Source organism: Choristoneura fumiferana, chromosome 14 (genome assembly GCF_025370935.1).
Source record: "Choristoneura fumiferana chromosome 14, NRCan_CFum_1, whole genome shotgun sequence".
Taxonomy (NCBI): domain Eukaryota; kingdom Metazoa; phylum Arthropoda; class Insecta; order Lepidoptera; family Tortricidae; genus Choristoneura; species Choristoneura fumiferana.
In genome coordinates, this window is record NC_133485.1 from 5,908,023 (window position 1) to 5,933,975 (window position 25,953).

The 25,953-nt window shown below is 37.5% G+C and overlaps 4 protein-coding genes across 4 annotated transcripts in view; 1 reads left to right on the plus strand and 3 right to left on the minus strand.

Annotated features, from left to right (window-relative positions):
* Positions 1-25,953, plus strand: part of LOC141434868 (alpha-N-acetylgalactosaminidase-like) — a 544,783-nt gene that overhangs the window by 353,163 nt on the left and 165,667 nt on the right. The gene's annotated exons all lie outside the window — the stretch shown is intronic.
* Positions 3,235-7,465, minus strand: LOC141434834 (uncharacterized). Its single transcript, XM_074097281.1, has 2 exons — positions 7,376-7,465; positions 3,235-4,077 (listed from the first exon to the last, which is right to left on the minus strand). The coding sequence occupies exon 2, from the start codon at positions 4,065-4,067 to the stop codon at positions 3,717-3,719; it is 351 nt and encodes a 116-aa protein (XP_073953382.1). The 5' UTR covers positions 4,068-4,077; positions 7,376-7,465; the 3' UTR covers positions 3,235-3,716.
* On the minus strand, positions 8,718-10,372 carry LOC141434835 (uncharacterized). The gene is made up of 3 exons (XM_074097282.1): positions 10,146-10,372; positions 9,305-9,517; positions 8,718-9,133 (listed from the first exon to the last, which is right to left on the minus strand). The coding sequence occupies exons 1-3, from the start codon at positions 10,326-10,328 to the stop codon at positions 8,783-8,785; spliced, it is 747 nt and encodes a 248-aa protein (XP_073953383.1). The 5' UTR covers positions 10,329-10,372; the 3' UTR covers positions 8,718-8,782.
* On the minus strand, positions 18,120-25,296 carry LOC141434972 (protein PRRC1-like). Its single transcript, XM_074097468.1, has 9 exons — positions 25,239-25,296; positions 24,704-24,857; positions 23,883-24,001; positions 23,019-23,165; positions 22,442-22,544; positions 21,377-21,547; positions 20,690-20,879; positions 19,479-19,621; positions 18,120-19,401 (listed from the first exon to the last, which is right to left on the minus strand). Exons 1-8 carry the CDS (start codon positions 25,294-25,296, stop codon positions 19,496-19,498), a joined length of 1,068 nt encoding a protein of 355 aa, XP_073953569.1. The 3' UTR covers positions 18,120-19,401; positions 19,479-19,495.

Below are 25,953 nucleotides of genomic sequence, written 5' to 3' on the forward strand. Positions count from 1 at the left end.
CCATACGTTATATACATACTGATTGCTCACGTACACCGTAACATCATGCTCTCGATATTTCATTCTGATTTATGAATACAGATGTGCGTATAAAACCAAGAAGTTCTTTTTATCACTTCGGCATCAAGCGCAGTTGATCCCGACGTCGGTTAAATGTCCAAACAAATGAGATCACGGCCAAGTGCTGCTTTTAACCAAAGTTAAAATCAAAACAAAACGTTAAAATCGCCATTATAATGCTAGTATACCTGTATTGTGACTCAGAAAAACAAATGTTTGTCTAAAACGTATTCTATTTTCGAATAATCGTACACAGAACGGAGTTAACGTAAACAAAATAGATGTAATGCGAAATGTGGTCGTGATTTACGAATTTTAGTGGTGTTATTGCATTCCGAAAGCAAACAGTGACTTTGCTTTACATTTAATAAATCAACTCTATACATATTTGCGGGCGTATGTTGAAATATTTTATTTAAATCAATTTAATAGCGACACAAATAATTAATTTTCTCTTCTAACGCAAATTAATTGGGCTTCAACAAGGGGTTTAAAGATGTTTAAAGATTTTAGGATGTTTCCGAAGAACAATACTTCAAACCGAGTTTAGTTTAGTTTCTCGTCGCTGTCTGCTCTGGCAGCCCCTTTGTAGTTAGAAGTGCTTCGGCTGCAGTGCGAACTAAGAATTCATACGCACACTATAATGTATCTATCTATCTAACTATACCCTGAAGGGTGTGCAGTTTTCCATCCGATGTTCACAGCCGTTTTCCCTAATACCGACTCATGCTTGACTGCTTTTATGATTTGTAGATTTACGGTGTATTTATGTCTTTATTCAGAGCGTGAGATTTGTATGTTTTACTTTTTTATATTAGTGGAAAACGAGCATGCGGGTCACGTGATGGAAAGCAATCACCACCGCCATGGACACCTACCAACACGAGGGATATCACAGGTGCGTTGCCGGCCCTTTGAGAGACTGATGGGCTCGTTTTTTAAAGATCCCTAAGCTGTACCGCTCCGGAAATACCGTCCCAGGAAGCTGGTTCATTACAGAGATAAAAGGATAACAATGAAGAACCCTCTTTCTTATAGTTTTTATCTAGGTAACATACGAACCTCAGACTATGAACGATAATAGAGATACCTACATATACTGTATCCCAGCAAAAATTAATTATTGGTCAAGCGTGAGTCGGTCTGAGGAAAACCATTTAAAATTAAACATGTACAAACAAATAGGTACATACCGCACAAACAATTATCCAAAAGGGGAACTTCTTCATTTAAAATTTTATTTTTATTATTTTCCCTGACAAGTTATTTTTTAACTGAAAACTACAATGTTAATGTACCTAATTCAATGAACTAAAATATTTTCTTTACTCACCCGCGACCTTATGATATCCGCGATTTGAAGATGAGCTCAAGGTAGAGTTCGAAACGCGTCAGTGTAGTGTGGTGGTGGTGATAGATGGGTTTGTGTGATTTGTGTGTGTTCTTACAGTGTGGAGGTGGAGGAACTGCATTAACACGCATGTTTTGCATAAACTTAACTATCATAAAGGTCGCGGTGAGCAAAGAAATTATTTTAGTTCATTGATATTTACCTCCGCAAAGTAACATCTGATTTAATAAATTAATGTACCTAATTGTTAAATGTAGTAGGTATAATGTCATGAGATTCCATCGAAATACGGTATTTGACAACTCCTGAATTTGCCATATCTTAATATTATTATGAAAATATAGATGTACAGTCACCAGCACCAATATATGACACAACAAGCGTGCATAAATATCTGATACGACTATATATCTAGGGCCGGAAGGACGTGTCAGATATTTTTGCACGCTCCGCTGTGGCAGATATTAATGCTGGTGACTGTACAGACAGTGTTTAGCGAAGAGAAAACTGAAATCGGTTGAAAATTGGATTTATAGTGTTTTTTTGAAAAATCTATATACCTGTCTCTTTTCAAACGCTTTTCTCTGTGCAGCAAGTATGGCGGTACTGGCGTGTGACGTCACATGCCAGTATATCTTTCTCTGTCTAATCTTGAATTTCAAACCTTTATAACTTTGTTATTTGTAATGTAAAGGTCTTCCTGGAAGGCTAGAGGTCATCCTATGGTGTTGAAAACTCTCCCTTTATGCACACGGCTATCATTGCAAATCGTAAAATGAATTAATGAGACTGCAGGGCGTTGATTCGGCGAGGTCCCGGAGCAACAGAGGCACCAAGAATTTGTTTAGATAGGCGCCAGGTGTCTCCATCGACAAACGAATGATATGTCTAAATAAAAAACAGTAAGATTTAAGCCTGATAGCTCTCCTGGTAGCTTTAATATAAAACATATACAAAATAGTCAAATACCATATTATTACCTAAGGTTCGCTTTTACTCGCATAATTGAGCTACTTTTATTTTGTAACATTGTCAAATTACTTGAACATAGATAATTTATTAATCATCGAAGTTTAACCGTTAAATCCTGTATTGACAGGGCATGGCAGTGTTATTGCTGTCTCATGGTACGAGTACGGGGGCCTTTGAATAACTAATTAGACATAATTTGACGTCTTTAAGATTTATCAATACGCTGTCAACTTAGCATTGAATCGCATACATTGCAAATTACATTTAATCCGTATGAAAAAAATAAAATTAACATTGGTCATATCTTTAATAAGTTAGCTAAAATATAATAGCTCAGTTATGCAAGTAGAATCGAACTTTGTATTTAAAGTTCAATGGTGATAGATATCCTGTATGGCCAGTAATGCCCATAGTTGCCACTGTTATGTTATTAAGTATAACGAAGATAGTGAAAGCCTCATGTTTAGTGCTTAGAACGGTATGATTGATTACTTATATTAAATGGGATAACTCACGTCTTAAATCGAGTTAAGCTCGACATGTTTCGGGCTATTTGGTAGCCCTTCTTCATAGGAGCACGCGACTCGGCGGCTGCCGCAATACGCACACTACGCGGCACCGTTCTGCTCGCGCGACTGCCCGACGACACACAAACACAAACAAACATTACGCCTGTATTCCCAAATGGGGTAGGCAGAGAACACGAAAAGTTACCGCTTCGAAGCCACTTTTAGTACACACCAATACAATAACAACAATACATTACAATATCATTTAATATGAGTGTTTAACGGTAGTTTCATGTTCAAAATTGATTAGTTTATGTATTTTATAAAAATAAAAAAATAAACTTTTACTGCTTAAATATTTATTTACTGCTATAAATAAATTTAAGTTACATAAGTGCTATAAAAAGATCAATGAACGGTACAGGTCTAACAACGTACTAGAGTTGCGTTCGTCGAGTACCTACCTATTACTTGGGCGTCGAGGTGTACCTTGTTTTAGTATAAATACAAAGAGATTATAAATAAATCTATACTATTGAGATGAGTTATGTACCATGTTTGTGACTCTACATTTTTAACTCACTGAAATAAAATATCTGGGGGCACGACAGTGCCCCCGCCAAGTAGAGCAAAAAAGCGGCACGGGCCGTACCATCCTTTTCTTGAAGTGTTTCAATTTATCTGACTAGCATTTTTGCTTTCAGGCATTTCAAAAATATTTGAAAATTAAAATAAGTGTTTTTGGCTTTAGTTTAACCTATACAGCCATATAAACGTATCATCACAAAATGGACAGCTCTCATCTCAAAATTACTGTATTTTTATTACTTCTTAGGAGTTACAAGCACTAGAACCGGTGTCAACTTGGGGTCCCAGGAACCATCATTTGCTGACTGAGGAGTGAGGTCTCCGCTCTTAAAGGTATTTGATATCTTAGTAAAGACATCCTTAAAAGGTTTCTCAGTGGTATCATCGGCAATAGACTTGTCTACGTCTTCAATTGTCGCGCCAGTAGGTATGACCTGCTTCCCAGTAGTGTAAGGGGTTTCCTTTCCATACTGCAGGTCCATGAAGTCGTTTAAAATCCCTTCCAGAACCTTCTTCGCGGTTGCGTTGGTGACTGGGTCCTGGATACCCTTGGATAGTTCATCGATTGTCACTGTCGGGACGGTCATGTTGATTTTTCTGTAAAATAAAAAGGTTTGATAATTAAGGTAGTTTCAGGTAATAAGGCCTGTCAGCTATTAAGGCCTAAACAACAAAAATCGTATTTAAAACGGTCGCGCGCGCTCAAGACTACCGCGGTCACATGTCCCTAGCAGGCGAATGAGTAACTACAAGTTCGGGCTAGCTCGCTGCCCCCCGCTCCGCCGCTAGTGTCGCGTCACACGTTTCGACAGAGAGCTAATAGCAAAATTACGGCTCAAAAAATTGTAAGTATTCTTTTAAATATTATATTCAGCAAAGTCTATTTACTCTCAATTTCTCTCTTGGTTTTTACTCCTAACGCTCTTAATATGTGAATGACGTATTGTGATCCAAATATTTTTTAATTTAATTTTGTTTGTACACGTGGTTGGTGGCCAATAAGGCCTACAGAATTTACCTACAGGCCTTATTATCCTCCATAGGAAATTCGATTATTTTAGGCCTTATTAGCATCCAACTCTAAATATCGATTTTAATTTAAACTGTATGATTTAATTAAGTAGTAGTTCCTACGAAACTAGTATATAATAATGAAATTATTATTTTCAGTTTTTGTCGTCACCCTACTGTCCTACACTGTGTAAAATACGGCCTGCAGTAAAATATTGCCTACTTTGAAATTGTGATAATTTTGTTTTTGGCAATAATGATATTTTATGTTTTCTTTTCGTGTTAGTTGATCATTATGACTGTTTATTGTTAAGTTAAATAGATATTTTAGTCGGTGAAAGGTATTGTTAATTATAAATGTAAAATATCGGCTATCTCAGCCAATAAGCACATATATAAAAACGTATATTATTGTACAATTATTATTGATCGCAAGTGCCGAAAAAATAGAGTATTTTTGAATTATTTATGATTCTACAGCCTTAGGCCTTGTTGTACTACCGCAGTAAAATAAGGCCTACTAGCAAGGTTTAAAAAAAACGTGTCTAGTGGCGTTGTTTGTGTATGCAGCTACCACATTTTGTGTTTATTTTGTAGTTTATGAAACTGATGACTGAGTACAATAAAAACATGTTGATTAGAAAGGGTAGTTTTCATTTTATTTAAATTTTCCCTTAGCTAGGCCTTAATTACCTCAAGTACCTTAAGTCCCTACTTAGACAAAGAAAACAAACTCTGAGAACTTTCTCGAATAGGCGTGGGATTAAGCCACTCTATGTCGTCTGCAAAAAACGAAGGCTAGGTACTCATGAGTTATCTTATGGATTGGAAAAGTAGCTTACGTCATTAGAGTAACTTTGGTGCCGATGGCAGACGTATGACGTCAAGCTAAATACTTACAGTGTTTCTATCCAGACCTCTTTAGTTTACTGATATAATCAATGTCAGATAGAACGTAGTCAATTTTCATGGATGATTTTGGTATTTGGAATTGCCAGAAGTTTTACGCAAAGAACTATTTTGAAAGTCATTACCATAAAAAAAATTACATGAGTAAAGGTTTTGAACGTCAACAATATTGTGTTCCAGGTTCAATTATGAGCTTATGAGGATTACCAGTACAACACCAATTTGTAACGGAGTATTATATTGCCCTGAGTGTACATGTGAAATTTAAATAAAAACGAAAATGAGATATTATGTTGCAACATCTTAAGCGTTCTGCATACTTTGTCATCCAATGTGTTGCTTCATTTACTTGAGGAAAAATATTTTTTGTTACAATTAGATTACCCAGTAAAATATTTTATTCACATCGTACTTATTTTAAACTTACATCATCACTAAATTATTAAGAATCATTGCAGTGTAGTAATTTTTATCTATCATGTATCTATTCAGTGGTACTTTGACGTTATGTAGAATAGAACCACCTTTTCAGTACGTTCTTATGCTAGGTATTTTTCATTTATTAATCTTTCTCACCATTTAAAACTTGAGCTACCTATAGTTTTGTGTCAATAAACATTATCGAAAACACAAACTGAAATATAGATGCACAGAAAAACCAGAAAAATAAGACCAGCGCTGGGAATCGAACCCAGGTCCTCGGCATTCCGTGCCGTGTGCTATACCGCTACACCACCGCTGGACAACGATACAGACACGAATTTCTTCTATGCACCCCATATCTCAGCTTGTGTTGTTTCTTATTTAGCCACTTAAGCAGCGACACTAGCGACATCTATGCCGTAGATCGAGAAACTTTTCGGCACTCCATCCGAACTAACCGCTCACCCGGACAAGAGATCGTTATTAAGCAATCAAATTAAGATTGGTCGATATAGGTTTTACGGGATGACCGTAAAAATAACAAAAAAATTGGAATTGAAATAAAAAATACAAAAAGATTCCAAAAAACCAATCTCAATAAACATTTTTTTTTTCATTCAAATGTTATTGTCGAATGATGTTGTGATAAAAAATGGCTGATTTTTACTGATAGATAGATAACAACTTTCCAAAAATATTGCCTGTGCGTAGAACTTCTACGTGTGGCGCCATCTAGTTAAAGGAGCCAAAACAACTAAGTCACAACCTGTGGTCGCCAAGAAGAGTGTATAGCGCTACCTATCAGAATTTTTGGAAACCACTTTCTTGTTCATTTTTAGTTCAAGTGCAGTATCTCAAGAAACGCTAATAAGCTGTTTGATAAAAATTGGGCAAAAATCGACATGTGTTTGGAAACTAGTAGCTTCAAGCTACGATGCAACAGACAGACACATTGTATAAGTATACATGTGGAGAGCTTTCTTAAAAACCATTGCAATTATTAGCATAACTAGCTGTTGTCTGCGACTTGGCCTGCGAAGGCTTTTGTTTGTTGCGCGAAAATTTCCGAGATAAGAACTATGCCATATTTTTTCAGAGTCTCGAACTATCTCAATATCTACTAAATTTAATTTAAATCGATTCATAGGTAACAAGGACTTCTTAGTCTTATATTGTTTTAAAGGTATTTAACTGACTTCAAAATGAGAAGGAAATTTTAAATTCGACTGTAATGAATTTTTTATTCTTTCTTGCATCAGAAAGTTCCGCTCTTCCTTAACTCGGGGTTAAGAAAAACCAAGTAGAAGAACTATAATATAATAAAATACTAAACTGTCATAAAAATGGTAAAACACTTGTTCGACTACTAATAACAGTACAAGTAGAATATAAAACTCAAAATCTTTATGTGAAACGGTAAAAAAAGCGTTTAGTTACTTTTAAATTTTATACCGCGTACTCGTAACTTACCTACTACTACACGCAAACTGAGAACAAATTCAAAATGGCTGCCGATAAAATGCAGGCTGGTTACTTATTTGTAAGTACTTACTTGTAAAATAGTCTGGACACAGTAACTTGCTAAACACAGGTAATTTCTGCCGGTGGCCCGCCAGTTCTCCCGTTTATAAGCAAAGCACAATCTAGAGGGGCTGGGCGATGGGTCTGTCAGTCAGTATCAATAACTCACCACTATTATCTGACAATGCGATAAATTCGCAAGTGGTTATATTTTTGGCATGACACGACCGCGATAAAGATTTTATCAAAAAAACGCACTTGTTTATTTTCATGCGAATTAGGACAACTTATGGATTCTCGCAATTGCATGTGTACCTATTTTTCAAGAAGAGCAATGTCTTTCAAGAGATAGTCTACTGCAGTAGACATTAGTCATATCTATTGAGTAGTTAGGTACCTACCACATTTCATACGCAGCTACCAATTTTATTGTGATCTCTAAAACATGGTGTCTATAAATCATAACATTGTAGGTACGCAAAATGTCGAAACAATATAAATTATATACCGTAAACTGCTTCAACTTTGCCCTCTGGCCCCACATTGCCTTATTCGATTTAGAGTCGATAACTTAGCACTCTTATAGGTTTTAAACTTTTATCTACACGGGAATTATTATTACGGGGGATAAAAGTTTAAAAACCTAGAAGGGTGCTAGTTATAATCGACTCTAAATCGAATCAGGCAATGTTGGGGCCAGAGGGCAAAGTTGAAGCAGTTTACGGTACGTGTATTGTATTCTTTCATTATAATTCATCAATTTCTGATTATCTGTACCTAAGTACAACTAGCTACGTTACGTCTCTTTCAATTACAGGCAACCGAAAGTACGTGTGTGAAGAGTTGCACTGCTCAAGTTCATTAACACATGTCCTTTTAAGTATATTTTACTGATGGGAATTCATCTCTAATCAATCCATTGTGACTCATGTCACAGAATAAGTAATAGTACAAGTACTCATGTGCATCAAATGTACACCTCTGCGATAGTACTTAGTAGGTAAGTCATTCGTCCTACGGCATTGTAAAGGTCGGCCTGTCAAATACTATATCTTATCAGAGGAACCTATGAAAAACATTCCATGATTTCCATGCACTCATGTGATCGATGTCTATGTAACACGTCATGTGACTATATGACATTGGAAACAGTACCTAGCCAAGTTGTATGGTCTTTAAAATTCTATCTAGGTAAATGCAGCTATAAGGTATTTCAGTTCAACTCGTCCCTACATAGGTAAACAGGTTAAGTAGTTATTTCTAATTTAATGACTAATTAATAATATTTGACACATGGTCAAAAAATAATTATGTGCATGTGTAAATATTATCATTTAAGTACACAGATTTGATAACAAATAAAAAAAATAACATTGAATATGCAAAAATAATCAATTATATTCTGACATAAAATTCACCGCTACAATTACTTTGCTATTTAGATCATGGGTCCAGCAACGTTGACGGGGACAGGCTGGAGGAGGTCGATAGGGTTGAAGTCGGGAGCGCCGACGGCGATCACATCGATGGGGTTGGGGATCTCGATGGGAGCGGGGGCGATCACGATGGGAGCGGGCACCTCAGGGGCGACCACGACGGGCTCGGGAGCAATCACAACGGGTTCAGGGACGACCACGGGTGCGGGCGCGGGCCCGATCTCGATGGGGGTGGGGGCGGGCAGGGGCTGAGGCTCGTACACTGCCTCGGGGTGCTCCACGACGACCACGGGCTCGGGTACCACCACGGGGGCTGGCACGGGCTGGGGCTCCTGAACGGCCTCAGGGATCACCTGTGAATACCCGTCATAGTCACTATACAGCAAACTATTAAATTTACTTGACTGAACTTAAACGCTAGCACTATCTTACATGTAGTTGGATTAGCACAACTGCTACTTGTGCATTTTAGAAAATCTATTAACGCGTTCTAAGTGTTGAAGATATTATGTACTGTCACTTACGGCGGACTCCTGGCTCTTGATGTTGACGATGATCTGGACCAGAGGGCTGGCGGCGTCGGCGACGGGGGCGGTCACGACGGGAGCGGGTACGACGGGGGCGGGCACAGGGGCGGGGGCCACGGGGGTGAGGTCCACTTCAGCAGGCATCACGACCACGGGAGACACAGCCTCAACGGGGAGGAGACCAGCGGGCGTCGGGATGGCAATGGAGTCCTGGGGTAGTGATATACAATTAGAATTATGATCCAAACAACTCTTAATGGGTAAAATGAAAAGTATACAATGACATATGACAATGATATAGTATACAATATGACCGGATCCTGATATGCTAATCTGATTATTTACCTAATTGAAAAAAGTATAAGGGTAAGTGCTATGCTATGCTTTGAGTTGCAAATACATTAGGCATATCAGCACCTAAAGTCAAATACTTTTTTAATGCCCACAAAGGGACTCTTACGGGTACGTAAAGAAATACATAGGAAGGAGGTACTTTATACAAGTAAATCTTATCAACATTATCTACAGAGTACCTATCAGTCAGAGAAGGAATTTTGACAGCATGCACTTCCTTATCATACTGGATAGAAAAATGGGCTTGGCTGTCACGGAAATAGGTCACACCAACAAAGTAACAAAGATGGACTTGAAAGGTGCAACCACTATTATAACTTACGTACCTGCCTAATGATGTAGGTACCGAGACAGAAGTTAATTAAAGATTTAACCTCGCAATTTGTAATTACCATTAAAACCTTGTCAATAAATGGCTCATACGCAAGCCAGTCTTCCCTTGTCCCAGTGAATCTTTATGGACAGAATAGATAAAGCAACTTACAACTTGGTGTCCGGCGAAGATGGCGTCCATCATTTGGTTCAGAGCATGTTCGAGGTAGGGCAGGACGGCAGCAGGGGTGGCCGGGCTCTGGATGGCCTGGGACAGGTCATTCAGGGTCCACGAGGTGGTGGGAGCGGCGGCCGAAATGGCCACGAGGGCAGCGAATACAGCGAGGAATTTCATGTTGTGAAATTTATTTTTGCTGCAATAAAAAAAACAGGTATTAGTCAGATCCAATTAGAGTCATCAATGCTCACAGTTGACTGTATTTTTGAGAATATAAGACAAGCTTAACAGTTCCATATAGTATAATAGCTAGGGCAAATTTCTTCTTTTGTAGTAGGTACAAAGAAATTGAAATCATTTTCAACATAAGACGTTTGGCAGTCATAGTAGTTAATTCAATGGTTTTATAAATCTAAAGTCCACATTTATGGAACTCAAGCCCAGAATCTTGCACTCAATTATGCCTGAAACTTCTCCCGATAGTAAGTTATGTATTGTTGGCTGGACTAAATTGGGAACAAAAAAGAAGCCACCAGTCAGACACTATTAGATGCCGAAAAGCTATTTGTCATTGTACTTTGGCCCTGGGGTTCATTTTCTTCTATTTAAATGACGGGAAAAAGTTAATTAAATTGGGAACAAAAAAGAAGCCACCAGTCAGACACTATTAGATGCCGAAAAGCTATTTGTCATTGTACTTTGGCCCTGGGGTTCATTTTCTTCTATTTAAATGACGGGAAAAAGTTAATTAATATTTTACCTATTCGGGATATTTAGGAAGCAAGAGAGCTACTTACCGAATCGCTGGACGATTTGGCTTTTGCTACTAATATTACGGTATATATACCATTCTGAATTGATAATTGTTTTATATCTAAGCGGTAGTTTATTGGGGATTAATGACGTTGGATGCCGGTAAACCTTTTTACATTACAACAATAAATTAAAGCATTTATTTAAGATAAGTTACCTGTAATCTAAATTGTTGTCATTAAAATACGTTTTCCATGATGCATGTGCGGTGCCGCTCGATTCCATACTTCTGATTGATCTCATTCTTTCTCCACGCCTCTTAACTTGCTAGCATACAATACAAAAATATCGTCCAGATGGGACACAGGGAGCGTCAAAAAATATGTTCGATCCATTCAAGTTAATTATTTGTTTATATACCCGTTATTTACGGTAATAATAATTTCGAACATTAAATAGTTCCGTATACCTATTATTAGGATCAGTTTGGGTAAAAATATGGTAGGTAACCTATTCTTGTTGTTATTGTACTTGGAATGAACTGGCAGCTAAGGTTTTCTCATCTTGTCACAACATGGGTGTCTTTGAAAGGGGATTGTACCACTTTTTGCAAGGCCAATACACCAACAGTTCCAATGACGTAAGACGTGACGTATCCGGGCTTGTCTCACTATGAGTGAGTCTCATGGTAGTTTTATGTTCTAAGTTCCAAGTATTCATGGGCGGCAGTAATTACTAAAGATAAGGTGATTCACTATGAATGTTTGTTTGTAAAAAAAAATAGTTGAATCGAATGCTAAAAATTATATTTTTTCTGCAAGACTGAGATCATCGCTGTAATTTTTGATGTCATTTTCCATTTAACTCTCCAAGCCCTCTTTTTCGAGTCACTTTAGTACAGTCAACATCATAAATAAGTGATCATTTCTGTACCTTGTCGCTTTCAGTCGTTACACAATTTCGTATGGCTTTTCAAACATGACGTTAAAGTGACAAGATACAAAAGTGATCATTTATTTTCATTTATAACGTTGACCGTATCTAAGTACGTACTTTTTTTTAAAGTACAAACCTAAGATAAATGGATAGTCAAGTAATCAGGTATCTACAATCTGCATAGCAGTATTATCCCGGCAATAACCTACTATTTTGACCTTTCGGGTACAGAATCCATGTGAAACCCTAACTTATTTCTCAAAGTTATACAAAATATTGAAACAACAATACTTACTCTAAGGGGGAGGTGCCGTAACACTTTCTTTTACCATTATCATTATATTGGGGATTAAGTATCGAATGCATTAATCGCTAAAGCTTCTAAATATAGGCTATAAACTGAATGGTGAAGTTTAAGATTAAGTACTTTAGGCTATCATTAAAGTGACTGTTATGTAAATAAACCAATTTTTTTATAAAAAACTGGCAAAGTGCGAGTCCGACTCGCGCAACAAGGGGTTGTACACAATTCACAAAGTTATCTATGAAAATTAGTTACTGGCATAGACAGGCAGACAAAAATGTAAGATTTTCCGATTTTTCTAATTGATTGTGCTTTAAGTTATACCAAATTTAAAGTTTCTAGGACAAATGTAATAGATAGAAGCACCCATAGGTATTGTTTTCCGGCAACTTGTATGGAAACTCCTTTTTAGGGTTCCGTTGCCAAAATGGCAAAAACGGAGAACTTATGATTTCGCCATGTCTGTCTGTCTGTCCGTCCGCGGCTTTGCTCAGGGACTATCAATGCTAGAAAGCTATAATTTTGCGCGAATATATATATTATGTATTAAATGTATACTATGCCGACAAAATGGTACAATTACCTACAAATTCAAATTTTTTTTTTCTCATCCAACCTTATAGTGTGGGGTATCGTTGGATAGGTTGGATAGATTTTTTTATTAAGTAATTTGTTTACAAAATATTCAACTCTAGTGTAATTTTCTATTAAAATCGAGAGAGATCATTAAGATCAAGAACGTTTTTGGTATCAAGGTATCAAGCGAAAACTAATATCACCTAGGTACTCGTACTTAAGTTTGTAATGCCTGAAGCTGTGAAGAAATCAAAACTTCTAATTTAGCGCAATCGAAGGATAGAGTTATTAAAAAACCGGCCAAGAGCGTGTCGGACATACCCGAAATAGGGTTCCGTAGTCATTACGGAAAAAAAGTAATATTTTTCTAAGGATTTCGTATTTTGTACGGAATATTTCAAGTTTGGGTATATTTTATACCTTAGGCTGCTATTTACTCAGTTTACTCTTAAACTACTAGTAATTCTCAAGAAACCTTAACCATTATAGTTTTCCTTATAAGTTTGATATACTTACTGCAATCATGATTTTTTTGAATTTTTTCTACCCACCGGTTTAGATTTTAGAGGGGGCCGGGATGCTCAATTTATAATGAAAATGTGCACTTTAAAGTTGAATATTTTGCAAACAGATCACTGAATCGAAAAATCGTTTTAGCAACCCCCTAATGGTTTTGAAAGACCTATCCAAGGATACCCTACACTACAAGGTTGGATGAGAAAAAAAATCACCCCCACTTACGTCTGTGCGAGGTACTCTAAAAAAATTGTTTTTGAATTTTTTATTGTACCATTTTGTCGGCATAGTTTACATATATATTCGTGTAAAATTACAGCTTTCTAGCATTGATAGTCCCTCGCAAAGCCGCGGACGGACATACAGCCAGACAGACATGGCGAAACTTAAGAGTTCCGTTTTTGCCATTTTGGCTACGGAACCCTAAAAACGAGTCTACGCTTTTCACAAAGGGCCGGCAACGCATCCGTACATTCACTTATGTTATGGGTGTCCATGGGCGGCGGTGATTTTCTATAGCTAAAATCGACCTTTATGGCTGGCTTCTTCAGAATGTTGAAGGCGAAATAAGGGATATTTCCCCATTTTTACGACGGCAATGTCTGTCTGTATGTCTGCAGCACCGTAGCTCTCAAACGGAGGGACCGATTTCGGTGCGGTTTTTTACGTGAACGCGAGCTTCGCTGCGGTTATTCTTAGCTGTGTCATTAAAATTGGTTCAGCTGTTTTTGAGACATAAATGTCGGGTTTATGAACTTTTTTAAGTTGGTGAGATTACCTTTTTCTATAGAATTGTTGAATGTTGAATAGTGTTCAAAATCGAGCCAAATGTACAAGACCTGTGGAACTACTGGGAAGTCTCTGAAATAATTACTGCATAAAAAGTAAATAGTACTTATAGTGGGACGGCACCTCTCATGGACGAGATCCAATAATGTTTTTTTTTCTGTTAATTTATATTTTAAAAGAAGAGCCCTGCTTGGTTTAAACTAATAATAACACATGTTCTGAACATAACTGATGATCATAACTACCTAGTAAAGTTCATAAATAGTGAGCTTTATGGCATTGAATCCTTGCTGGCCATTACTGGGTCTGCTGTGCTTAACATGTCCATGATTGGTGCCGTCACCCTATAGTGTGAGTGGCGTTCTGTACATAACTCCATTTTAGCATTCTTCTTTCAAAGACTCAAGTTAATCCCACTACGTCTAAAGGTCATCATTGATATAACGTCATAACGCAACAAAATCACCCGTAAATCAGCCGATATTTGGAATTGTATGTTATAAATTATCTAATATAGCCAATCAAGAGTGAAAAGATAATTTATTTGTTTACCTAGAGCACGTACAATATATCAGGGGGCAAATGTTTAAAACGGTGGCTATAGTTAACGGTGGCCTTAACCCCTCGTAAGTATGTCTTGACACAGATATGTGCCAAATTTAAGGCTATATTTTTGTACTAGCTTTTGCCCGCGGCTTCGCCCGCGTTAAATTTGGGGTAACATAGATTTACTTTCTATTTACGATCCTTTTTTTCCTGTTTTGATTGATTTTTCGGAGGATTATGTGGCGGATACAGACAGTCGTTGTTTTAGACAGATGGTGGAAATTATTGGAATTCAAAAATCGACCCAAATAAATAATCATAATTCGTACAAACTTTGAAATCCTGTTTAACATATTCAGGGGTGGAATTCCAGAAAACGTTAATGTGCCTATATGTGTTACTTTTGCTCGCAACTTCGTAAGGGAGACCGAGGAGAGTTGTGCCAGAGGAGAGTAGGGACAACGCCGATTTTTAAGAACTTATTAACTAAACTTACCTACTCGTAAAGCAAGCTCGCAGTTTGATAGTTTGAGACTTGAACTAAAATACGCGCGCTATTGCGAGCTCGGTAGCAGTTAAGGGGCTACCCGGCGGAATTCGATGTTTTTACTTCGCTTAAAGTATGCTTGTACGTTGTATAAACAATAAAGTTCCTTAGAAGAAATCGAAATTTGCAAGAAATCGACGTTGTCACTACTCTCCTCTGTCACCACTCTCCTCGGTCGGATAAGAATACGTGAATTCTATAGAAAGCTACCCTGTCCCTGATTGAATTGAAACAAACTTATTTTATCCCGAGAAATCGCATAGTTCCCGCGGGATAGATATGACTCTTTCGATTAATTAAAAAAGTACTTTCACTATTAGAAAGCTACTCTTTTTGACTGACATTGGCTACCTATTTTTTCCTCGGGACAATGCAAAATTCCCTGGAGATAGAAATAAAGTCTACATTAGGACCAATTAAATAAGTGACTTCTAAGTTCTAAAAAAACCCCGACTTGGTCACTTCAAAGATCAATATCTCGAAAATAGCTGGACCGATTTTGATAAAACTTGTCTAAGAACCATCGCTAGAAAACCTGTAATCAAATAAAAAAACCGCATTGAAATCGGTCCACCCGTGTAAGAGCTATGGTGCCACAGACAGACAGACACATATAGCGGTCAAATTATAACACCCCTCTTTTTGCGTCAGAGTTAAAAGAAAATCACTAATAGAAAGCTACACTGTTTTTGATTGACAAAGGCTACGTTTATCCCGAGAAATTATATTTTAAAATCCTTAATTTGTCAATCTAAGACATTGCAAGAATTTTAAAATCTGCCTCGAAATTGAATTCACTTATTTTTATCTCTCAAGTTGAGAGTCTCAACAAATAGCTTGCGAGTTCGTTATAAAGAAATCGGAAACCAAACCAAAACATTTTTTTTTCAAAAAAATAAAACCGACTCCATAGAAACAAAACAAATGGAACCGACTACAAAACCCTTGAAAATATTTTTCTAGGTTGGCACGTAAAAGCTCGAAGTCGGTGCCTTACTTTTTTTAGTTCCAACATACGAGAGGTTAAGGCTACGAACAATAGTAGATTGATAACCGAGGGTGGAAAGCGACCCATTTCACCATTTCGAGGGGAGAGGGAGAGGGGAAATGGGTAATTTCACACGAGTTAGACACTACTTTTCATTTCGACTGTGAGGAAAGTAAAATAGTACAAAAAAAAATAGAATATCATTAAATTGAATTTCAGTATTCAGTAAATTGAATTTACTTATATCCAACCTCCAACGGTACCTTTTCGACCTGGCCACTTGCCTCGGCCGAGTATAAAAAAAAATCGAGTTGGTCACGACCAAGAAGTTTATATACCTACAAAACTGGAGGTTGAACGCCGAACGAAGAAGTTTGAAGTTTGTTTGTTTATTACTTATTTATATATTCCATCTCTTTCTTTCACATTTCACGACTGACATCCATCTCTTTCTTAACCTAAGTAAAGAAAGAGATGGAATATGTTCGTGACTTAATAAAGATCAAATTTCTTGTTTTAAACGGAGGTTCGGCTTTCAACCTCCAGTGTTGTATATAAGCTCCTTGGTCACGACGTGCACCTAGATGACCATGCCGAAACGTGAAAAAAAAGTGTCATTGACGTAACTCAATTATCTTCGATCGACTCCGTGACTAACCGAAAAATAAAAAATAAAATACTTTCCACCCTAGAGATGAAAACGCAATTTTCCACCCGGCTATCTACCCATGAAAATTAAACTTTCGGAACAGGAGAGATGAAAATAATATTATTTGTTCGTAGGGTTAAGGTGTATTCTAGGGTCGATCAACTTCTTCTTGCACGAAAGCCGCTTCTCTTGTTTTTTTTTATAAAAGAATTTCGTATAACTGCCTCTACGGTTGGAATAAATATTTGATAAATTGAATGAATTTGTAACAAATCTGTAATAGAAATCTTAATAAAATCATATTTTAAGGTTTAATAACATTTATAATAAATTATACGTTTATTGTTCAACCTATTTGTATTTGTATCTTATACTATTGCCACCTAAAAGCGTGAAAAAAAAATTTTATAACAAAAAATTTAACCGACTACAAAAAACCATGAAAATAATTTTCTACCAGTCTGAAGTCGGTCGGTGTCTCAGCACGAGCCAGCAGGAGTGGACCTATAGTCATCTACCTCAATCACGGACTTTATATTGGGCTTCAATCACTCCTGCTGGCTCATGCTGAGACACCGACCGACTTCAGACTGGTAGAAAATTATTTTCATGGCTTTTTGTAGTCGGTTCAATTTTTTGTTGTAATTTTTTTTTTGTATTAAAAAATAAGTATGACAAAATATTTTACAAAAAGTTCTATTTTCAAATTACAATGATGTTATGAGTATGAGATTTGTATTAAACCTTCTGGACACTTTTTTATGGTTTTAAATGTTATTATTATATTTGTTTCTTAATAATCGAATTTTATTTAAAAAAATGTGTTTGTTTTGTAAACAGGTATGTGGTTTTATTCTTATGTTACATTTAAATTATGTTCTCGCTGCCGAGGTGAAAAATTGTATGTGTCACACGAGACCAAAGTTTTTTTGCATCTCGTGTGTTTGTTGAATTTGATACTTGTAAAGCCACGCCATTTTGCTATGCTGGTTGTTCTTTAATAATATTTAGAATTTATTTTTTCAAGTTTCTTAATGCTCGGTGTGAAAAATTGTATGAGCCACTCAGGAGCAAAATTATTTTCATCTTGGGCGTTAACACTTGAATCCCTCATTACGCTCAGGCTTAGAATCCCTCGCTACGCTCAGGATTCTATTGTGGAATCCTTCGCTACATTCTGGATTCAATGTACGCCCTCGCCGTAAATACACCATTTTGCTAACTTGTGACACAAATAACTATCGTCTCGTTGGCTTTGCTTTAAGTTAAAAAGGCACACATTTATTTGAGGAGCCGTGGCTGGACTGATTGTTTACTATACAATGAGGGGAGCTACATGCATGTTTTTCAATGACATAGAAAAATAGTTTTGGCCCCATATACATTTTATTTATTTCTTTAAAATTACCACATTCAAATTTAATGTACGTCTAGTCTAGTGTAGTCTTAACATTCGACTCTTTTATTAGGTACACGTCATATATTAGTATTTTGATTTAGAAACTAAACTAACACCTTAAATATATCTTTCGAAGCTATTAACAGTTGGCTTGAAGCATTTATGCTATAAAATATTTTTATTAATGTACTTAGTATTCTTCAAGAATTTAAACATTTCCTTGAGTTATATTTTACTTGCTAATGAGGCCACATAAAAGTGTGGGTTAGACTATCAATATAATAACGTGACACACTCATATTATGATCTCTATCACAAAGGTATTGCCGCGTATCGCAAGATCGTAATAATACTAAATAAAGTAAATTCAGATGATTTTGAAATCCGCGAAAATATTGTCAATAAAATCACGATAATGTTGACAGTCCAATCGGCACCCTTCAAAAACATCATCATCAGCATCATTTGCCATAGGACATCCACTCTTGAACATAGACCTCCCCATAGAACATAAAGCTCCAGTTGCTCCGGATGAAAGCAGGCTGCTTCCACCATAAAACCGCGGCGTTAACAAGGTCATCCGGCCATTTCTTTGGTGGACGCCCTACGCTGTCCTTGCCGATCTTCGGTCTTCATTCGAGAACTTTTCAGCCCAACAGCCATCTGTTCTCTGTCCTATGTGGCCGGCTCCTTACCACTTCAACGAGCAAATTCGCTTCGCTATGTCGGTGAACCCGGGCATAGCTCTCTCCATAGCTCGCTGAGCAACTCTGAACCTATATGGCCTATAGTGAAGCACCACGTCTCAGATCCATATGTCATCACTGGCAATATAAACATATACTCGTAATATATGAACCTATCTAAATTGGCGGGACTTGAAAAAGTATTTACTGTCAATTGAATTTGGACCAAAATTAATACAGTTCAAAGTGTTGTCAAAGTGAATTTTGACGAAATATGATTGTACTGAAAAATATTTAGAAACTTTGTTATTTAATTTAATTTGAACAGATTATTAAACAATCGAGTATATGCATTATTATATCCAACGTTAGTTAACTGAGCATGAAACAAGTTTTAAATTTCATTCTGTATAATCTGAAACAGAGATAAGCTTAAGAACTAACTTAGCCAAAATTACTGCTTCTATGAGATATCCACAGCGTTTGAACAAATAAAAATATTTTCTATACAATAACATAGTTTTCAGTCATTGATTCTTCGACGTCATTCCAATGTCGATTCTAAAACAAAACAAAAAATATGTCTTAGTAATTAACATGTTTGGAGTTATCACTAGCTGTTTATCAGTTTTGTTTACCTGTCCAACGATAAACTTCATTCCATAGCAGCCGATATAGCCAGCAGCTTCTTGTAGGAGCCAGCTAGAGACCTCGCAGCCAGCAATATTAGCTCGCGTCGGGGAACGCCAGTACTTGCCTCGTGCCACTGCGTGGGTGCTACCTGCAAAAAACGGTTTATTAAGAAAGTTTCTCAAGTATGTAGTATCCCGAATATGAGCCTGGCGATATCGTCATGGCGCAGTGTCGCAACGTGAAACGGCGCGACGCCGGAATGCGGCTTGGTTCCGTTACGGTCTACAGTGTCCTGCAAGATGCAGATTATAGGGTTGTGTAAAGCTCCGGGTAAGTATTATAGTACCGAAAAATCATAATGGAATGGACCTACCGCTTAATGCGTCGAAATTCAGAATACCGAAAGTGCAAAATACCAATGACCGATATACCGAATCTCGAAATATCTATTTTCAAAAGACCGAAAGTATAAAATCCTGAAAAGCGGAGATCAAAATTAAATATGGTTTGGCATAAATTAAAAGTTTTAGCAAAAACCTCATTTAACACAGGTACAATGACAATGCAAGAAAAATTAGGTTGGGTTAGTATTGCATCAAGCCGCGCCTTAACCACACGGAATAGGAGCTCCGGGAAGCGGAGCCCCGTCGACTTCGTCTCATAGGCAGCTATTCAAAGTTAAAATTGTTAGTCACAAAATAACTTCGAGAATCGAACAGCTACGAGAAGTCGATTCTGTGCTCAGCTTTGGTTGCACTGTGTTGCGACCTTCTTAGAAAAAGTTAGATTTATTGACGCATCTTCTGCCCTCCATATCTCATTAATTGTTGAATATTTCGCAAAGAGATTACTGAATCAAAAAATCGTCTTTACAATCCCATGATTTCAAAAGACCTATACCACGATACCCCACACTATAGGGTAAGACGAGACAAAAATCACCCCCACTTTACGTCTACGGGAGGTAAGTTAAGTACACTAAAAAAAATTTTTTTTTTCCATTGTTTCGGCATAGTTATATTTATTCTTACAAAATTACAGTTTTCTAGCACCGATAGTCTCTGAGCAAAGCCGCGGACGGACGGACAGACAAACATGGCGAAACTATAAGAGTTCCGATTTTGTCATTTTGACTACGGAACCCTAAAACCGGATACAGGTCCGCAGTCTCCGTGCAGCATTAGCACTAGCACACGAGTGTTGGCGGGGCACTGACCTGCAGGCTGGCTGCCATCAGCTGCGGCACAGTGGTGCTGAGTCCGGTGGCCGCGTGTTCGTAGTCTGGCGGGGTGTCGGCGCGCGCCGCGGCCACCGCCGTCGCCGCCACGGGCGCGCCTTGAGTCTGCAGCTGCAGTTCTATGCCCAGTGAAGGCTGGGTTAACACTAGCAGGTCTATCGCGTACCACCTAGACATAATAGCATAAATTATAGTAGAACACAATTACTTTTTACTGACGATAAATAACAATTAGTATAAAATTAATGTATCTGTTTTCTGTATCGCTTACTATTTCTGGTGTACAATAAAGAATTATTGTATTTTATTTATTGTATTGTAATTGTAATGTATACGTTCAAAACTGTACTGTATACTGGTAGCGAGTTACTTTGTCAGCAAAACAATCCTGATGTTATACATCGTGTTTTTCTTGATTTCTGTTACTTTACTTCGACAGACGGCTGGTACTAACTTTTTGTCAAAATTTTGTACTGCCAGCCGGGGTGACAACGAAAACTCACTCGTACATCCAAAGAAGGCGCGCAAAATCTCCCTCTTAAAGACATTAATAAATAACTACCTACTCTTGTATCTGGCTACTAACATACGAAACCGCCCGGGGTGCCAATCTACCGCCGCCACTGGCTACGCCACTTCGCGCCAGTGAATCCTCTTTAGCTTTACCTGTCAGCGATGGCTTCGTGCAGGAACCCCTCGACGGCGACGATGGGCACGTTGTTGTTGACGTCCGCGCGCGTCGAACGGACGTGGGCGATGCGTTGCTTGGCCGCCGCGTACGCAGCCGCGTAGCCGACCGGCTGGGCGGCCGTCACGTCGCTCTGGGCGGCGTAACCGCTGGAAATGCGGTAATTGATTAATTATTATACAATACAATGCAACTAGCTCAATACAATTATATTCAACATGCTGCTAATCCACCTGCACGCTGTGAGAACACGCAAATCACACAAACTATCGCCAGCACCACACAATACTGATGGTTGAGGTTTCGTTGAGTTCCAAACGCGTAAGTGTAGTGTGGTGGTGGTGATAATTAGGTTTGTATGATATGTGTGTGTTCTTACAGCGTGTAGGTGGAGGAGCTGCGATTGGTTTAGTCAATTTTTTATTTATTTTATAAATTAAAGCTTGAGATTGCATGTTATCAAACAAAAAAAAACATTTTTAAGCTACCTTTACATATAACTAGTTATTTATTTGGAATTCAAGATAAGACAGCAAAGACATACTTGCATATGGGCCACATGCAAGTAGCGCCATACTTACTGCATTAAGAAAAGTGTGTTGGAAAGACAGATTTAGATTTTTCAAAATATAACTATAAATTCAATTTTCCTCCAATTTTTTTTTGCAAAATATTCGCTATCTATGGTTTCATAATAAATTCAGAAGATGCAGAAAATGTCAAATACCGTATTACAGTAGGATTTTTCGTACAAGAGATTTTAATTAATAAATAAATAAATATCATGGGACACTTGACACAGCTTTTACTATGGATACTAGGCAACGGATAAACATAGTTATATAGAATAATACATACATAAATACATAATAAACATCCACGACCCGAGAACAAGCATTTGTATTATTCATACAAATATCTGCCCCGGATGGAAATCGAACCTGGGACCTCAAGCTTCGTAGTCAGGTTCTCTAACCACTTGGCCACCCGGTCGTCACTGCGGTATAGTTGCTTTGAGATCTAAGTCGTCGGATTAAACTTACATTACAGTCGCCTTCCCAAAGACAATTTGAAACGCCTCTCTAATAGGAGATATTTTGACATCTTTTTCTGAAGCTACAACTATGTTGATGTCTCCACCGCTATCTGAGAAAAAAAGTTATAGAGAGATAAGATTGAGATAGACCCATACCGAAGAACTGTCTTATTAGTAGTGTCCATTAAAATAATTGGTATTATAATAGGGTAATTATAAGAAGTCTATATGAAAAGACATGAAAACTATTATTTAATGTTATTGTGCTTGTTCTACACATAAGACAATATCAGTAATAACCAACAAAAAAGACCTCCTTCTCCGTCAAATAAATTGATGCGCAATTTTACAACAGATTAGACAGCTGAGTAAGTTCAAAGTGCATGAACAAACATACCTACATACAATAATGAACCTAGTCTACAGAGTACTAAAAGTACTATAGTACAGAAGAATTATCAACCTCGAATAAAAGTCTCATTTCGGTATTAAATATGTCTATTCTTACCACTGTCACTTGCGTGCAAGGGAAATTAAAATCTGTTGCTTGAAATAAGTTGAAGTTGATATAGCTAGCTACTAACTTAAGTACTCCTTCATCTGTGGGTCGAGTGTGGTGATCATCGAGTCCACGGAATTCTTGGCCTTTTCGGCTACGCGGTGCAGGATCCCCCCAGTGGCCACGGCACCCTTCACCCAAGTAAAGATACCGCTGCCCGGCATCACGTCGCCTGCCAACAATTTAATTACTGTTACCTGTTCAAGGGCGGATCCGGGGGTCAGGGGGGTCATGAACCCCTGGACCCTGGGCTGAGTCTACTACTACTAGACAACAGTATATTTTTTTTCAAAATCATTGAAGAACGAAATGGGAGAATTTATTTAGTTTATAACTAGAATTTGACCGTGTGCCCCTGGTTATTAATTTGACCATGCAATGCTATAAAGATGGATCCTCTTGTACCTGTTGCACTTCCAATGAGGGTTTCTGTGACCAGCTATTTGGCGATAGGTCCGTTTGACAACATCAAAATTTGTGTTATGTTTCTTATAATTGGTTATAAACTAAATCAGCCTGCTGTAGATAGCAGCTAACAGTTATTCCGCTAAAAACTGTCAGATTACGGACCAAGGAGATTGTCTAGGTACATAGTCAACCATATCTTAGTCAACATTGTCAGAAAAAGCTGATGGAGCCTTTGCCTAAATTTGAATTGAATCAAACTAAATGAGCCAATCGCAAGTAAGACTTTAACGTGAAACTGACCTCACGATACTAACGCCATCTAGCGATATTTTGGCTGTCAAGAAATCTTTTTGCAAAAACATTTCTGAAACAATTGGGTAGTGGACATCACTAAGAATAATTCCAAGATACAACTGTAATTAAAAAAATTAAACTTAGCCTTGAAAGCTAAATTAATTTTTAACTTTCAAAAAATACTAACCAATTTTTTCAACTTCAGAGATTGAATCAGGCAGTGATTCTGGTGACTGTGTGGTCTGGGAGTCTTCAGGAGATCGGATGGACAACATTGGTTCTCCTTTACTGGGTGGTATAGCTGGGCTGGCAAAATAATAGTAAATTTCAAATATAATCTTGCACATTCTTTTTTTACTACTTTTTTTTTCGAGGCTGAAGTTGCACATCCTTACACTGTAGACAGGAAAAATGAAATGGAGTCTATATAGTTTTCAATAGTTTCTAACTGGACCCACTTGGGAATTATAGTTAATTTTGGCTGTTGAAGTTTTGTGTCTGTGCCATTATGTATTGCAGAGACGAAACGATCCTGGCAATGCCAACAATATTTCAGTATCAGATTATTGTACTCTCCAGATTTACATAAGTATACTAAATTTCAGCTCAATCGGATACCAGGAAGTGGTTCGAAATGGTTTGCAAATTGCCTGACTATACAATACATACACATGAAATTAAACAAAAGCTTGTTAAAAACAAGTTGATAACCTCCACCTTTTTATAAAGCCTGTGTAGATCTTAGTGGTACATAAATAAAGTCACTTATATAGTTTAACTTCTGAATTTTAGGATATCACTATACAATCACTCACCATAATAGTTTACAATGATTCCCTACTTAAGTCAAGAGTGCGGGCCAATAGGCCCATGTCTGGATTTCTGTCTTGATTCATATTCCAGTGTAAACATACCGGAAGCCTGATGAGTTGAACCAGTAATCGCCAACAATGTGTCCACCTCTTAAATAATTTGGGAATAGTCTGTGTTAAGAATCTGATGAGTTACCTAAAATTTTCTGGAGTTGTAGCTTGCAAACAGCTGGTGAAGGAACTGGTGCAGGAGGGGCAACAGGTGGCAGTGTTGCCGCTAGCTGAGGAGGCAGCTGCGGAAGCTGTTGTGGCGGCAATTGTGACACCAACTGTGGAGGCAGCTGTGGAGCCTGTAAGTTGCCAACCGTAAATAAAAATTAGTACTTTTTTTGTTTGTTAACGCAATCATACAGGCAATTGGACACACAAGAAATGGGGGTTGAACTGCTTCAGAGCCACTCCCATTTATGAACCATTATATGGAAAATTATTTTTGTTTGAGCTGGAAATTAAAAAAAAAATCCCTCAAGAAGGTAGTTCTTTCAGTTTGGTTATTTTTCATAAAATTATATTATATGGATACAGCCATGAATAGACTGAAATGGTATGTGATTTATTTGGCCGTCAGTATTAATTAATTAATCATACCACAGCAACTGGCACTGGTGTTGGTGTTGAAGTGACGAAGTTTGGTAGCTGCGTGGGAGGCGCTACACTTGACAGTAGATTACCAGGGGTCGCAGCCGGCGTAGGCGCCTCTGGAATCCTTTTTCTCTCATTATTACTCATGCTTACGACCACCTGTAAACAATAGACGCAGTTTTATCAGTTGTTGTTAAATTTTCGTTGTTTGATCAGAACAGAATTTAAATGATAAAAACTGCATCGAAAAATATTCCAGTTAGTTATTAAGCTACAGTCTAATAATGATAGCATAACAGAAATAAATAATCATTATCACATAAACATGAAGTAAATATTTAGGACACGTAAGTTGATCTATATCGCGTTATGCGTATTTTGTCCAGCCTGAAGTTGTAAATGTAAACATAGCACAATGAAATTAAATTAAATCTAAATATTGAAAGATATTCTTTGCTTGTACCTTGTGAGACAACACAACTTACTTAAAATTTATTATATTTTGTATTGTTTGTTTGTTAGTGAGTGAGTAGTGATAGGTATAAAATAGCAAGATTCAGCAGGGCTACTACGATACTACGAATCGTCGTACGAGTCGTGTCGTGCGATCCCTCTGACACTTATACTATTTAATACGAGAGCGAGAGGGACGGTACGATACGAACTTCGAGTTTCATATTTCGTAGCCCTGCTGACACTTGATTTGACAGAAATGACAGGTCGGCAAATATTGCCTTTTTTTTCAAACAATTTGACAATTGCTTAGACGTTTCCGTATGCTGCCACTTGGTAATGTTAATAAAA